Raw genomic sequence first — 15,764 nt, 5'->3', positions numbered from 1 at the left:
AAGTTAAATGGTCTTGTTCCTATCGAAAGGAGATTGTTGTCAACACGGTGCTGGTAGTCGTGATAGCTTCGAAGAGGTTAACTTGAGGTAAAGGCAAACTTTTCCAGCACTTCCAGTCCGCGTTCGGGTGACGGCTCAAAACGCAGCTGATAACAGTCTCCTGCAACAAGCGCGTACACCGCCACACGACTGCTCCCGTACGCTATGAGCTGCTTCCACACGCTTGGCAGCATCTTTGGGTTCTCACGGAAGTGCTTTTTCATGCGATCATGCATGATGCGAACAGATTTCTCGAACTGCAAAAGCAAAACACTGTCAGGTGTGCACAAACCTTTCTTTCTCGACTTCCCGTTCTTACCGTGCTCGCAGTGGAGTCGAGAACACGACGAACTTCTTGGCGCGGTGAATGATACTGGATCTCTGATGCAGGCACCGTGGTCATCAGCGATTCGATGGATGCCATCAAGGGCTAGAAGTTCAGCAGTAACACGTCAGAGACCCGAGGCACCTATACATATTCATCCCGCCTTACCACGAGTTGCTTGAAAGCGTACTCCCAGACAGATGCCACGTAGCGTTGGAGGTTTTCTGTGTATCGGTCGTGTGCTTCAGTCGCGTATTGCGCAAGGGGCAGCTCCTTTGATCCGTTGATCGCCTTCAGATTATCGCTGAGAAAGAGGTAGTTTTCTTGGCAGCAGAGTAAGTTAGCCACTGTGCAGTAAAGAAGCAGATCTACCTTTCAACCGTACCAAGGCGAGTCAGCGAGGCGTACTTTGGCCGCGATTCTGCGACCTTGTCCACCCATTGCATGGTAGCAGGCAACATCATGTTGTAGATTAACATCAATGTGCTGTCGTCGGTCTTGCCGCACACGCTTTCTTCCATTCGGGCGATCATATTCTACAAGCAGGCATTACACAAGTACCAGCAAAGATGATGAACAGCCGTAATATTCGATTACTTGAGCATCTTACCACAATTTTCTTCGCTGGAGCAAGGACGCCTGCCATTTTTGTATCAGCACTTTGCGCGCTGATCCAGGTTTCCTACAAATGTGACCACAAGACATGCGATTCAGCTCACAGCATAGCAATCTTACGCTATAGCGAGTCATTTGATGTGGTACCTGCTCTTCCGTGAACTTGATCAGCATACGCTTCATTTGAAGCTGAAAGCTCACCATGACGTTGTACAGGAACGCACTCTGCTGCCGATACTCTTCGAGATTCCCGTTTACCAGCACCACGAGTGAAAGAGCATCCAAGATATTACGAAGCCCAGCCGTTTCGCCAAATTCGTTCATCCGCTTCAAGAGTTTTTCAAAAATACTCTCCATCGTGAGTGTCAGGTCCTCCAGCTCATGTTTTCCACCAGAAGAATTCGCGCGATCCGTCGTTGACGGGAAAAACAGTCGAGCTACCAGTCGTTGCTCGCTCAGCACCAGCGGCGTGAGGTGGTCGAGTGCTTGCTGCATCAGAGGTGATGCACACATAGTGTCGCCGACGCTAAAGTGAGAAGACGATAGGTGAATGCCACGCGATTGAAGTGAAGTTGGTTTGTGGAAATGATGCTTCGACGTCCGAGGGAGTTTGTCCTTCAAGCACCTGAAGAGAGACTGAGCGTGCGCATTGTAGACCCCTGCCAGTTGTTTGCTGTAAGTCTGCCTCAAAGCCACTAGGATACGCGGATCCAACGAGTTCACATGCGCAAACAGAGACTGGTAGTCGCCCAGGACGGTATGGAGAGACTCGTTGGTGAAGCCCCAATTCATCTCCTCGTCACTTCTGTAATGGATTCTGGGCTTTCAGCTTGGAATCACCGCAGCGGAACTTCGTTGCTAAGAGATATCCAGATCTGGCGCTGAGCCGGTGGCTCAGTCGCTGAGTGATGTCTATCACAGATGACCCGGATGTGTCCGACGGCCGCCAGGCGTGGACAATGGGTGAACTGTTATGCCAGTAACGGCCAAGAGTGCCGTACTGAGCTGCATAAGGATTTAGTATTGCCAACTGCATGTTTCCTGTGATGTGGATGCATGTGTACATTCTCAGGCTGTCTGGCAGGTGGCTACTGCCTACGACCGTCTGTCTCTCTGGGGGCTCGGCTGGAGGAGAACGAGCTGGTTAGCATCAGACTCATGGTCTTCCTCCGTCCCTCACTTTCCAATCTTCCAAGTGACCAACACATCAATATATTCGGCTACTACTTCCGTGCGGGTTGGCCCCCGCATTGCTGTGTTGGCGTTTTTGATATTCGGACCCGGGAATACACCACGACTTCCGTCGAATGCTGTTTTTACACGATTAAAGCGGGACTCGCCCGGTGGCATTGAGGAAGGATTGCCTCCTCGAGCATTCGCCCACTGCTTTTCCTTTCGTTGGAGAAAAACGTCAAACGATGTGCAGAGCTTCTCGCCAAAGGCTGTAGCCAGCTTGGATAATTCGTCACCGCGTGTTCGAAACGCGACCATCTCTTTAGCAGGAAATTCTTGCGTGGATGTAATAGCCTGGTCCATGGCAGCTACAGCAGCAACCGTCGTTCGCATTCGCTCCGTGACGCTTACATCACGCCCCACATCACCTCCCCTGTCGTGTATCACGCCTGTCGAACTTCCTCCAGCCTCACCAGGAAACACCTCCACCGGGGACGTGAAAACTTGCATGTGCTGTTGGTGAATCTCTACTCGAGCCATCAACCTGGCCAGCACCTCCTCCAGGGAAACACTGTTCTTGAAGTGCATCTCCAGCTGATTGTTAAGAGCCTCGAAATGCTGCATGCTGCTGGACGTCTGGCCGAGCGACTCATCAGACTCGTTGGTCCAGTCCTGGATCATTGAGACACGCTGTTGAACCGCGTCGATAGCTTCGAGGATCTTGTCCACAGAGGTGCCTTTTGCAGAGGCCTTGCCATTCGATCCCACCACCGGAGATGGAGACACCGAAGCTTCGCCATCCAAAGAGAGTAAGAAGGCAATATTTTCATCTTCCAACGTGTGCAGCTTCTTTCGAAGATCTCCCTCTACAGCTAACAACTGCACCTCACTCCAGTCAACATCATTCAGCAAACTCAGCGCTTCGTTGCTCTCGGGCGAAGAAAGTCGGAGCCCCGATACATCAACGCCTGCGTTATTATCCACAAATTTCCCCCCAGTCTCATCACCTACAGCAGGGTCTTCTTCCAGAGCGCCATTCTCCTTCATGTCAGCCTTTACCATCAATAGAACCATCAGTACATTCTCCAGCCAATAGATGTAGCCTCAACAACAGACGCACCACGGAGCGAACAAGGTCGACGTCCAGATCGTACGCCTTCTGCAGACTCAGCTGAGTAGCCGTCTCATGCAGCTCCTCCACATTGAGTCGCACCAACCTCGGAAGCGAAATCTACACAACAAAATACGACACCGCCATCAACGAACTCTTCTACCGTAGCAACTAAGACTTTTCCTCGCGTACATTATTTTGCACTACAAGAGCACACACACTCCACAGAAACTCGTGCATGGCTGTAGCACTCTCCCTTGCATCCACGAGCCACTGCCACGACGTCACTTCGCCACGGAAGAACAGAGCAAACGCTCCCCGAGTCTTCTCCGGTCCAATTCCATTGTGCTCAATGGTGTCCAGTCCACTCAAATTCCACGAGCTCCGCACGTCCACCGACAAGTTGCTCAGCAGTTGCACGTAATGCAATTCCAGTTGCGCCACAGCAGTGGAGTCCTGGATCGTCACACAGAGCACGAAGTATTTGGAGGCATTGGGTCCGTGGCCAAACAGTCGCTTGGTCTCCGCTGCACTGGATTTGGGCTTCTGTACCTGCACGAAGGAGAAAACGCGCTTGCGACTGGCAGTGGATGCAGACGCACCACCACCCGTCGAAGACCGGGGGGTCGGTTTGGACGAATGGAAGTGCGTGTGCAGCGTATGACGGACGTCATCCCGAGAGATACTTCCCAGAGGCTTCACCTTGCTAGCCTCCATGGCGCTCGATCAATAATGCCAAGGATCGCTACGTCCTTTCGCGTCTCGGACAGTCTTTTTCAAAACTGGTGATGATATCGGGTTGGGCAGAAGAAGACTTGCCCTCCAACAGCCCGTTTGACGTTGATCACTTTAATTGCCGGTGTGGAATTAGAGCACCTTGTACTCCTTGACAACTTCGTGTTCGGTTCCAACACTTCGACGAAGTGCTGATTATTTCCCCCCGGCCTTGAATCGGCTTAAAACTGCTCCGACGCCCTGGTTTTTGCAGCAAGTCTATGATCGAAGAGTTTTCGTCTCGAGGGAGTGGGTTGTTTATTGAAGGCGATCCTTGTCATGTATGTCGTTTTATTTCAGAATGATAGCCTCGTTCTTCAGGATACACTGTTCACGGTTCAAGTCTTTTAAGATCTAAAGTGGCTTTCGCTCACAACAGAACACACAACAGAGAACGCTGCATACGTTTGCCGCGTCAGCCTAGCTAGCCTCAACGACTTCGGCAGCCTTTTTGGCCTCCGCAGCCGTTTTGGCTTCCGCAGCAGCAGCCCGTTTAATTTCTATCGCTTTATAATCCACGAAGAGGCCATAGTGAGATTCCAGCACCTTGAACTTCTTGGCAAGTTTCGGATGCGGTTGCAGCGCGTCAGCGATCTGCTGCTTGGTTCTTCCATCCTTAAACCAAACTTCAAATTGCCCCCTTATCTTCGTCATACCATGGTTCTGTAACAAACTTAAGGTTTCATCGAGTGTCTTCGTATCGAGCCAGGGGGTGAGTTGTTTGTTGAAAGCGAATCTGGTTCTGTAATCGTTATACCTGAAGATAATTGCCTGGTTCTTGAAAAAGCCGCCGTTAGCGTGCAGTCGTTTAAGAATCGCTTTCGACAGCTCTTCACTCTCATGCCACTGAGCGAAAAGAGCCATCTCTTCGTCAGGATCCTTCAGTGCAAGCGCGATTTTATCAGGCTGTAACAAGTCATCGAGTTTTCCCTCATCAATCACGTCGTCGACTTTCGCCGCGTTGACCACCTTGTCGACTTTGACCACGTCGTCGACTTTCGCCGCATTGAGCACGTCGTCGACTTTCGCCGCATTAATCACCTTGTTGGCTTTCGCCGCATTAATCACGTCGTCGACTTTCGCCGCATCGATCACCTTGTCGCCTTTCACCACATTGATCACGTCGTCGAGCTTCGTTAGATCAATGCCTCGTTCTTCTTCGCTGGAGTCCTCCTTCACGTCCAGGTCACTCATGCCATAACTTCTTAAGAAGCGCTTGTTACTCTCTTCCAGCTGAAAACCATTCACCGAGGCAGTTGCTGCCGTGTGGGCTGACATGGTGCCTGCAAGTGCCAAATTGCTGGCGGACGTAACCGCAAGCACGATCAAGCACACACGCATGACTGGGCTTTGCTACGAAGTGCGTCCAGCAAAGTAAATTGTAGAATGAGACGCGAGTGTTTGCGAGCACGCGAACAGCAAATCCTCAGTTGGAAGTGTATCACCGTAATCTTGACCTGATCATCCCAGTTTTCCCCCCACATTTTTATTTTCAAATAGAAAATGGACCTCCGCAAATATAGGAACTATCCAGAGCCCTTTCGCATTTTGAACTATTTGATGCAAAATGGGGAGCCCTGGTTGTTCATGAACGAGTTCTTAGATCACAGCCTCAACTTACATTATTAAATGCACCAATACCAACTCGCAGCATATGTACACAACTTTGAAGGCCAGCCTCCTGTATTATGCCCCTTGTGACCGAACTACTACTAACGCTCCGACGGGCTGGTGCAAAACGCAGGAGGCGTTATATTCTGGCTTTCTTAGTGCTCTCTTTTCTGTACTAGTAGTACGTAAGCTTATTACATATGTATCCCAGAAAAAAGTGACAAGTCCCGATAAAAACAAAAAGGACCCCATCGGAAAGCTTAGCGTTGCCGCTACGCAAACGACTGTACATTTATATTGATTGCTTTCGCGCCTGAGGTAACCGAATACCGAATAGGTGTGCAAAGAGTTCCAGTAAAACCCCACGTAGGCTTCAGATTTGCGTGTGCAGATCTTCAAAAGGCTGCTTGCTATTTACATGTAAATACTTCGAAGTATGAAGAATCTGGTGGATGCGAAATCATGTGTGGCACTGTGTTTACTACATGCACATAGAAAGCAGAAGACGGGGTGTATTGCGTATCTGAACTGGGAGCTCCTGCTGGAAAAGATTCTCCCATGGGTAAGTGCAATGATCGGCTAACTGAGAAACAAACCACCAGGACGGCCTCCGCAAATACATATGTACCGCTCGGTCCCTGCCGTCCCCGTGGGCTTGTTGTGACTACGCTCCTCGCATTCAACTGCCTTTGCGAAGCTCACCGCAGCAAAGTTTATCATTGGGAATGACATCTGTCCTCCGCATCTCAAGATATCGTATTTGCTATGTTTCCATGCGGTGCACAAGTTGCGGCTCAACACAGCGAGGCATACAAAACTCAAGTTTAACTACACTGAGGCTGCGACTGGGTGAAGTAAAGTAATACTGGATTTACGTTTACGAGATCTGGTGTCTGTGCAAAGTTGAGCTTATCCGGAAAATTTTGCAGTGCGCTGTGTCACGAAAAGGTACCGTTTTTCATGACTGCTAACGTTATTAGTTACACCTCATTAGCGTGTCGGTGTACCGAACGAGTCAGCTTTCACCCCGTCTTGACCTTTTTAGAAGAAAAAAGCTTTAAATGGGCCAAATACGTGTACAAACTCCGGTTGAGGTACCTGTCACTCTTCATGTTTACTCTTCTAAGGTTACCTTTCACTTCTTACTTTCTGTACAGTACCAGTAAAATGCACTCCTCAGCAATCTGGATGACATTAATCATAGTAGAGGCTACGTAGCTCAGATTGTACCGTGGAATCTGCTGCTGCAATCTGAGTTATGTAACCCCACCGGCAGTTATTGACCCAGTACCAGCAGAGTTTTACGTCTTCAGCCCCCCCCCCCCCCCCACACACACCCACACACTCACACTCACAGCGTTCTTGTGTACATTGTGTTCATGTATTGATACTGTACATGTACATGTTTAGCGACAGTCATGAGACAACATCAAGGATCACGAACATACCACATGGATTTCTCAAGATAGGAATTGGGAAAGCTACACCACATGATTACGGCGCTTCGAGTATGTAAATGATCAGTGTTTATACATTGCATGTACAGAGGTCCCTCTCAATAAACGCAAAGGGGGTCATAAAATCGATTTCAAAGGGATTAAAGATGTGCAAGCGGATTTGTACTTGACTTACTTCGCCTTAATGATCTGAAATACCGGGATATCGAAACGACGAGGTGCCCTTATTGAGAGGGGTCTCTGTATTAATCCACCGTTCACCCTAATGTGTCGTGTGACCAATTATGTATACAGAGTCGTGCACCTTTGCCCACAGGTTTTGAACAATATTGTCAATGCCACCTTAAATCGCGAAAAGAGCCCAGATTCTGGTAGATCTCGACGAGAACAATTGCGTGATGTATTTTGCTTTGAGTGTTGACAAATAGTTTTCGAGCAACACGGTCTTCAAAACAAGGTAGAGCGGGATTCGACTCGACTAATTAGGGTGAAGGGTGCAGAAACTCCTTTTCAGCAACGTAGGTCGTTCATTGCAGCGCCGACCTACTGCGTGCTCCATCACTATGAGCCATTACCGCTAGCCTTCCTTGCTCATGTCTGGGATCCCCCGTGTTAGGACCATCGCATCGTCAGCTGTGGTCTTCTCCGTTTCGCGACGTGTGAGCTTGACACATAATACATGTTAGGCCCGAAGGTTCCCAACGACGATAGCACTTTGGGATGAACGGAGTTGGCAGAGGACAGGCTTGGACTTGAGGCGGAAAGTTATAGAATGAATTCAAAGTGAACAGGAGTTCTAGTTCGCTAGGCTACATCTAGCTCCTACACGCAAGCCTCATATAGTCACATGCAGCGGGGAAGAGGACAATCCGAGCGATGCCTTCGATGACGACGAGTGTGCTGGCCGAACTGCTTGGGCGCGAACTCGACCACGTCGTTGGCGTGGCGACGCACGCTACCAGCACATCGCTGCCGAGCTCTGCAGCGTGATACCTGCCAGACTGATTGGCAACATGGCTTCTTGACGAACTCGCCGTCGACAGCATCCTTACAATACATGCATTGTATACCTCTCGTTCTTCTCTACAGCGCTAGCGGCTAGTATTGGATTCCAACGAGGCAGCGCCTCTGATGTTACTCATATTGTGCTGTTCTCCTTTGGATATCGCTGTCACCATGCACACTGCTCACACATGCTGCCGCATGCTTCTGTGCAGCTCGAGGTCAATATTTTACAGACAACTGATGGTTTAAATGTCATTGTTTACATTCGTAAGCTTATCGCGGCCAAATCAACCACAAGTGTGTCCAACATCGAAGCAGCAGCAAATGGTGGTCAAGTGGCAAACTGTATTCAAAGAAGCAATTCGCTGGTTGCCATTGTGTAGAGTGTGGGTATAACCTTGTGTTTGGCACCAAATACGCAGACGCGGCCCCGACTTCCGGGAGTGCGGCTGGTCATGAAAATACTCTCCATTCAATGTTCGTTTGAAGTGATCTGGTTTGCCGTGGCCATAGTGGATGAGTTGGATGCAAATGTGGCGTTCAATTTTCGAAGAGCGTGTTGAAGCCGAGATCATATTTGCGACCGGAAAAAAGCGCCTGGAGATCTGAATCTGCTCGATATTGCTTCGCCCAAGTAAAAAATGCGCGGTAGTTTCACGTACAATTGGCATCATGAAGAACAGCGAGGTAACCCCTCCAGATTTGATGTGTGACCAGAGCTCGATCAACACTGCAAACTTTTGGCTCAAGATAAAATAGATAGCAGTTATTTTGAGTCCGATGGGCGATTGTGCAGCAGTTTTCTTGAAATAGGGACTCCCAAGGGCATTTGGCAACGAGCCTGCAGTTGTAACGTGTTCGTCGAGGTCGCTTACTACAGCTTATCTGCACCTCCAAAGCAACATTATTATTCTCGAGCAATTGGACTTCGTGACATTCGGCTTCATTCTCGGTGAAGCTGCGTGTTTGGAATACCTCTGTTTTCGACTTGCGTTGCAGTGAGTAGACGATGCTCGTGGTAAAGGCATCGAAGAGAATGGCGCCGCTGCTGCTGTTCTTCTTCAGCGTTTTTGCTCCACGGAAAACTAATCCAATTACAACGGAAGCGTACCCCGTCGGCCCCAATCGCTTTCTGGGCACTTGTCTCGATGCGTCGTGGGTGGAGCAAATGGAAACTGATCGTGGAATCTCCAGCCAGGATCGCGACTCCAGTGGTCGACTCGTTCATCCGTTCTTGCAGCCTGCACTCAAGTACCCTCGATACAGAGTGAGTCCAATATCGCAACGAAACATACCGCGAAAGCTAGTCTTAATCGATCTTGTACATTCATTTACCCAGGTTGAAGACCCCCGAACCTCATCAGGAAAAGCGTTCAGTGAGAGCTGTATGCCCTCGGATCACTTGTTCTATGGTGCCTACCAAGATGCTGACGGGTCTGATCGGGGCGAAGTGAACGGCACTCTTGTCTTAGACTTGTGCAACTGGGACACACACGCACTTGCCACGCTAGTGCTGGCAATCGTGGCAGAAGAAGTGGTGCGGCCTCAATGTATGTTTATCTGTTGACTGTGAATCGTGTCTAACTCGAATTTTGTGGCAACAGAGCGGCTACAAGGTTTCGCTCAGCAAGGGTGGCGCAGGCATAGAAATTACGGAGCGGATGTCGTCTGTGGGGACAGGTGTGTGTACACCTACGCACCTAAATGTCGAGGTTTGGACATCAAGCACTATGGCTGATCTCCGAGTGTTCCTCAACGAGAGCTATCAAGTCGGTGGGGTTGGGTACTATGGACTATCGGGTCTCTACACTACTCGTGAGTTTGTGCTCGATGGGATGGGTGCAACGCCGCCGTATTTCCCCGATTTCTGGAAGCACTACAAATTAAGTGAAGATCTTATCCAGGCGCTGAGCGTAGTGCCCTTCAAAGCCAACGCAAACTACTACCCTCCAGCTGACGATCTCTGTCCGGACGGCACCATGGGCTGCAAAGACAACTGCGAAAAGACGGAGGCATGTACACAACGCGAAGCTACAGGCGAAAACTGCCTAGTGATGGCGTTGATGCTCCCCGATTACGACCAAGGCTACTTTCAAGCCGTATTCGCGAACCTTGGTATACCCGCCTACTTTTGTTTCATCGACTACGGTGGAGTGAACAAATTTGCTGAAGATGCGGCAAAAAACGGCAACCCAGCCCTCTTTTACCACTATGAACCTGATCTCTTCCACGTGACACACAAGAATATGTTTGCCCGGGTCGGTTTGCCACGTACGGACCCTGAGCGTGTAAAGTTGGCGACAGGAGACTACGGTGAGCACGGCTTCGGCGCCAAGACCGACAATCCAGTCGATGTGGATTACCCTAGTTTGCCCCTCGCAAAGTTTGCTGCGTCGGTTGTCAAAGATCAGCCCATTGCCTCGTTATTCTCCAAGCTGACACTCTCGGATACGGATATCAATGCCCTTCTGAGCGAATATAGTACCGCCTCGGATGACCCTGAGCCGTATTTTCGCGCGGCGTGTACCTGGGTGAAGGAAAATTACGATACCTGGACTGGGTGGCTCGATCGGCTACCGTTGTGTATATTTGAAGATCACATCGTTAGTTCTGTAGAAGGTTGTGAGAATGGTAGCACCACACGTGAAATCCAGTTTTCTTGGAAAGCGCCGAACCCTGGGAACGCATCAATGCCCAACAACTGTGATGGAGGTCTGGCGGTTTTACCAGCTACCATTGTCACAAGCCGCTCATGTGACTGGATCGCAGCTAATACTCGAGTTTGGGCAGGCTGGGTGAATACAAAGCCTACCTGTGACTCGAGTTTCTACGACTACAACGTCTCGGATTGCGACTCGGACGCGTATCGCACAGTCGAGTACTTCTGGAAGCTCCCAAACTTTTCAAATGACCTGTTCTCTTCCGAATGCTCGGGTGGAGTCAGCTTGCCGGAAAGCCTTCAAATCGACTGCGAGTACATGCCGACATCGGCTTCTACGTTTGCTGCGATAGCTGCTCTAGCAGGAATTATAGCACTCCTTCTTGTGGTTGCCGCGATCTTTGTATACAAGCAGCGCGATGCTCCAATCATTCGTCGATCGCAATTTGAAATGCTCTTGCTGATGATATTTGGCGGCTTCTTTACAACCGGAGCGGCGGTGGCGTATGCTGGTCGCCCTTCACACCTGCTGTGCGGGATCCGTCCGGTCCTCGTCTGCATGGGTTTCACGACCATCTTCGGCGCTCTAGTCATGAAATCTTTGCGTGTCTACCGTGTCTTCATGAGATCCGCGATGAAGCGCGTGAAGGTGACACTGCTCCGTATCCTCAAAATCCTTGCCATCTTCTACGTGGGAGATGTTGTCATTTTCATCGGATGGTTCGCCGCCGATTTTCCTGCACCAACTATCGCCACCGAAGAAGCGTCCGAGTTTCGAGGTACCGTCGACAGAATCTCGTGCAGCTCTTCAAGTTTCATTTTTACGGCGTTGCTCATTTTCTGGAAGACGATCCTTCTCGTACTCGGGCTCTACTTGTCGTTCCTTATTCGCAACGTGTCTGTGGAATTCCAGGAGTCTCCATGGATTTTTGGCTCGGTAGTTGTGGTTCTGGTGGGCTGCCTCCTGATCATGCCGATGTCGTATCTTGTTCAAATGCGTGCAGCGACGTACTACATCTTTCTCGCCTGTACATTGATGGTCTGTACGGTCATAATCATGGGTTTGATGCTCGTACCAAAGTTGTTCCGACTGAAAGAAGTTGGAGCGGCAAGCACAACTAGCCTGAAGAGCGTAAGAAGTCGCAACAGTTTGGTCGCCGGAAGGCTGGCTACGAACGCAACAAACGCAACCGACGTCGAGATATCTGGCGATCAACGTCGATCATCTCAAATAAAGTACCAGGTGAAGCCTGCCTATAATATGGACGCCACAGCGATAAATGACAGTACACTGGCAGAAAATTAGTTATCAAGCCGCCGCAGTAGCCTGAATATGAAGAGTACAATTCGGCATAATGAATTTCACAAGGCTTTGTATTCGTAAAGCAAGGCTTACAAGAGCGATTTAACTGCCGGAGAGACAACGCGTAAGCTATTTGTCGATTATAGTCGGCTACCCATCCGCGTTCAGTTTGGGGCAGTGGCGCCGAGGCTTGCCCACGTCATTTTTGCGAAGTAGTCTTTCGACTTGATCATCCTCGTGAACCAGTCGCCGAAGACAACACCTCCCCACACTGGCAACTGCGAAATTCCCCCCGAAGGACCGAGAGGCAGGACCATAGCCGCTGTTCCAGGAGCCTTAAACGGCTTGGAAAAGCCCAGTTGCTTCTTGCGAATCACTGCGACCATCTCGCCAGCCAGGAACCTCCCCTGCTCAGCTGCAATAAAGGCCATCTTCGGCGCTGGGTGGTTGCACACATCGCCAAGAGCAAACATGTGCCCAAACTTCTCGCTCTCGAGCTGCAACTGAGCATTTACCTTGATAGACCCGCGATCCGTCACCAACGCCGAGTCCATTTCCTGGACCAAGGTTGCAACTGGGCTAAACCCACCACAAAGTAGCTGGATGTCCGACTCAATTTCTGTGCCCTTGTCAGTGCGCAGAGTTCGTTTCTCCAAACTGTTCCCGCTCAGACGCTCCGTTAGGCGCTCTCCTGATACCACCACGATACCCAGTTTGTCTATCGATTTTGTCAATCGTTTGTAGAATTTGTCGGTGAGGTTGTTCCCAGCGATGAGTTTGTTGTTTGCATCGACGATCGTCACCGACTTGTTCGGGTACTTGGCCTTGATCTCGGCCGCCACTTCGCACCCTACGGCACCTCCACCCACGACGACGATCTTGTCCGCGTTTTCAATGTGGCTGCGAACTTCATGCAGCTTGGCTTCTGTGGCCGATCGAGCGAAGTTGTGGACATCTTGCTTGATTGGCACCGAGTAGGTGCTCCCTGTAGCAAACACCAGGTAGTCGAAGGGCAGTTTCTCCGTGGCTTCACTCTCGTTGTCGCTGCTGTCGATTGCGTGGTATGAGACCTCGTTCGAGTCGGCCGAAATGCTGGTGGCTACTCCGCGAACGATCTTGACGAAAGCGGCAGCACTCTTGGGGATGGCGTTGTCGTAAGGGATGAACATTGTGTTGGTGTAGCTGGCATCCACGTATGCGCGGGGGGCCCCCACGACATGGTAGAAGTAGGCGTTCTTTTCGAGTACGACGACTTCGGTATTGTCAGCAGGGGTAAGTTTCCTCGCTAGCGCTTGTGCCGTGTTGATACCCGCAGCTCCACCGCCGATTACCACTATGCGTGTCATTTTCACGTCGGTGGTGACTTGGACTTGGGGCATTCCACTGCAGCTTTCGTTGTGCAGTTTGGACGGAGTATGCTTATTATCGGCGAAGCGAACATCTCATGGCCAAAATAGTGCTGTCGCATCCTTAAGGCGAGGAGATTCGTGAAGAGGTTTCACCTTTCACCCATTACAGAGACGCTTCAATTTCGATGACGGTACAAGAAGGCGCCCTCAAGTTCCTAAAGCATCAGGCCCAGCAAGCAGGCCGGCTGGACAACACGTGTCCAATTGAATTTGGTGGCGCCACAAAATCGCGCGCTCCTCGCCGCACCATGATCACTCACTCGCGGCTTCCTCCTGCCCACCCCCTCCGACGAACGTAATTGGCTGCCTCCTTCTAATTTAGCATGTAACGTTCATGGCGGAGCTTTTACATTGCATTGGCATGTTATGGCGAGGCCCCGACACCTTCATGGTCGCCACTTCAATGCGCTTCTTCGCAGCGGAAATCGCCGCTCCGTTCGTTATCCTCAACGATGGGGACGGAATCCACTTGCGAGCAGTCCCGGTGGCTTCTCATCGTGTCAGCTCAATGGAGAACTTGTGCTTGTCCCATCCAATGGTAAAACCGGCGACAGGCGAAGTGACGACATGTGCCTGCGCTGCCATGCAGAACGATCTCGTACGTGGCAAGATGAGCCCAACTACCCACAAGACGCCGGCCAGTTCGCGTTTTGCTGCCGTTCACATACTGGCCCCCTCTCAGCCCCAACATGTATGAGCCCGAGTCGTTAATGAACGTGTCGCGAGCACTTTCACCCAAGGTGCAGGCGCTACCACATATCGTCGAGTCTGTGAGCGACTTTTTGATGCCTGCGACCATTGATGGCGCAGTGTACAAGGACCTCAAGCGAGTGGTGAAAGTTCACGGAGACTTTCGAGCCTGGACCGTCAAGGCCATGGATGGAGCTGCAGCCAGAGGCCGACTCGACATCATGCAGTGGCTGCATGATAACCGAACGGAAGGCTGTTCGACCGAGGCTTGTCTGGCTGCGGCGATGGGGGGGCATCTGGACGTTGTCAAGTGGCTGAGCGAGTTCTACCCGGACGAGTTCTACCCGGTGGAGGCCATGACCTTGGCAGCTCAGAACGGTCGTATTGGGGTGGTTCGCTTTCTCAAAAACAGTGTGGCCATGAACGAGGCGGTGTCCATTGTGGAGGACGCGGCGGTGAATGGCCGAGCCGATGTCGTGGATGCACTGGTGCCCTACTACTCCGGCCTCGCACAAGGGGCTTTCATGGTGGCGTCGGCGAATGGACAGACGGAGGTGGTGCGACGTCTGCTGTGTCATGGATTCACGAGTGTCATGTACACGCACCCGTCATTGAGGGAAGCTGTGGACGGTGGGCACCTTGAGGTGGTGGATTTGTTGCTCGAGTTCTGCGACGACGACGCTCTGGGCGATGCACTGAGGGCTGCAGTCGCTGCCGATCGTGCTGACATTTTGCAGCTGATGGTCGAGAGACGTCATCCGAGAGACATTGGCGAGGCTCTGGAGCAGGCTGCATTGGGCAACCGGTGTGCTATGGTGCAACTGCTGCTGGAGAACTGCCCCGAAGAGGACGCCAGCTACCTCTCAGCTCTGAACGGTGGAGAGGCCGATCGCTGGCAGGCGCAGAGCTCGATCAATGCTGCAACCACTGCCGCTGCCAGTCGTGGCTTCGCTGAGACGGCCAAGCTGCTTGCCACCAAATGCAGTGACTCTGCAGCGGGCCTGGCACTGATAGCCGCAGTGCAGCTCAACCACCTCGAGGTGGCGAAACTGTTCATCATGAAGAGCAACCCAGTCGGCCGAGTCGATGCATTGGTGGCCGCAGTGTTGGAGAAGCAGAACGACATGGTGAAGCTGTTGCTGGAGCACGGCGACCTGCGGATGGTTGAGCAGGCGCTGGTGAAGATCTCGTCGGCTGGGAACCAAGACGTGGCCAACAAGTTGCTGGCCAGATGCGACCCTGCCGCTTGCAAACGTGTTTTTGAGAACGCAGCGGCAAGCGGCGTCGTGGGACTCGTGCAGCAAATGCTGGACCAGGTGGACGAACGCAGTGCCAGTGAAGCGTTGAGGTTGGCTGCCATGAATGGACACTGCGACGTGGTCAAGGTGTTGCTGGTCAAGAGCGACGCTGAAGGCGTGACAAATGCCTTCAACGTTGCGGCCATGCAAGGTCGTCTTGCCGTGGTGGAGCTGCTAAGCGAACGCGACTAAAGGAGACTGAATAGATAGATACACCATTCCCTTCCCAGTATAGTTGAAGTTGCCCTCAACTTACGTTGCTCCACCGACATTGTGTTGCTCTAGTGGTCATTTT

General features: G+C 51.3%; 5 protein-coding genes across 5 annotated transcripts; 2 read left to right on the top strand and 3 right to left on the bottom strand.

Moving 5' to 3' along the window:
* Nucleotides 1–77: 77 nt before the first annotated feature.
* Nucleotides 78–3,980, bottom strand: KRP23_4141 (Exocyst complex component SEC3A; the record flags this gene model as incomplete). The annotated part of the gene is made up of 9 exons (XM_067889067.1): nt 78–296; nt 359–469; nt 533–687; nt 750–900; nt 975–1,046; nt 1,127–1,505; nt 2,463–3,205; nt 3,273–3,383; nt 3,456–3,980. The coding sequence occupies 9 exons, from the start codon at nt 3,978–3,980 to the stop codon at nt 78–80; spliced, it is 2,466 nt and encodes an 821-aa protein (XP_067748259.1).
* Nucleotides 3,981–4,457: 477 nt separating this feature from the next.
* Nucleotides 4,458–5,378, bottom strand: KRP23_4140 (uncharacterized protein; the record flags this gene model as incomplete). Its single annotated transcript, XM_067895845.1, has 1 exon — nt 4,458–5,378. One exon carries the CDS (start codon nt 5,376–5,378, stop codon nt 4,458–4,460), a length of 921 nt encoding a protein of 306 aa, XP_067748258.1.
* A 3,768-nt stretch (nt 5,379–9,146) lies between these two features.
* Nucleotides 9,147–12,075, top strand: KRP23_4139 (Gamma-aminobutyric acid type B receptor subunit 2; the record flags this gene model as incomplete). Its single annotated transcript, XM_067889066.1, has 3 exons — nt 9,147–9,377; nt 9,450–9,647; nt 9,715–12,075. The coding sequence occupies 3 exons, from the start codon at nt 9,147–9,149 to the stop codon at nt 12,073–12,075; spliced, it is 2,790 nt and encodes a 929-aa protein (XP_067748257.1).
* Nucleotides 12,076–12,236: 161 nt separating this feature from the next.
* KRP23_4138 (Apoptosis-inducing factor-like protein B) lies at nt 12,237–13,418 on the bottom strand (the record flags this gene model as incomplete). The annotated part of the gene is made up of 1 exon (XM_067889065.1): nt 12,237–13,418. The coding sequence occupies one exon, from the start codon at nt 13,416–13,418 to the stop codon at nt 12,237–12,239; it is 1,182 nt and encodes a 393-aa protein (XP_067748256.1).
* A 1,172-nt stretch (nt 13,419–14,590) lies between these two features.
* On the top strand, nt 14,591–15,661 carry KRP23_4137 (putative ankyrin repeat protein R840; the record flags this gene model as incomplete). Its single annotated transcript, XM_067889063.1, has 1 exon — nt 14,591–15,661. The coding sequence occupies one exon, from the start codon at nt 14,591–14,593 to the stop codon at nt 15,659–15,661; it is 1,071 nt and encodes a 356-aa protein (XP_067748255.1).
* Nucleotides 15,662–15,764: the final 103 nt, after the last annotated feature.

Source organism: Phytophthora ramorum, assembly GCF_020800215.1.
Source record: "Phytophthora ramorum isolate Pr-102 chromosome Unknown Phyram_PR-102_s0003, whole genome shotgun sequence".
Lineage (NCBI taxonomy): Eukaryota > Oomycota > Peronosporomycetes > Peronosporales > Peronosporaceae > Phytophthora > Phytophthora ramorum.
Note: the sequence above shows the minus strand (reverse complement) of the source record. Positions and strands in the feature narration are given on the sequence as shown.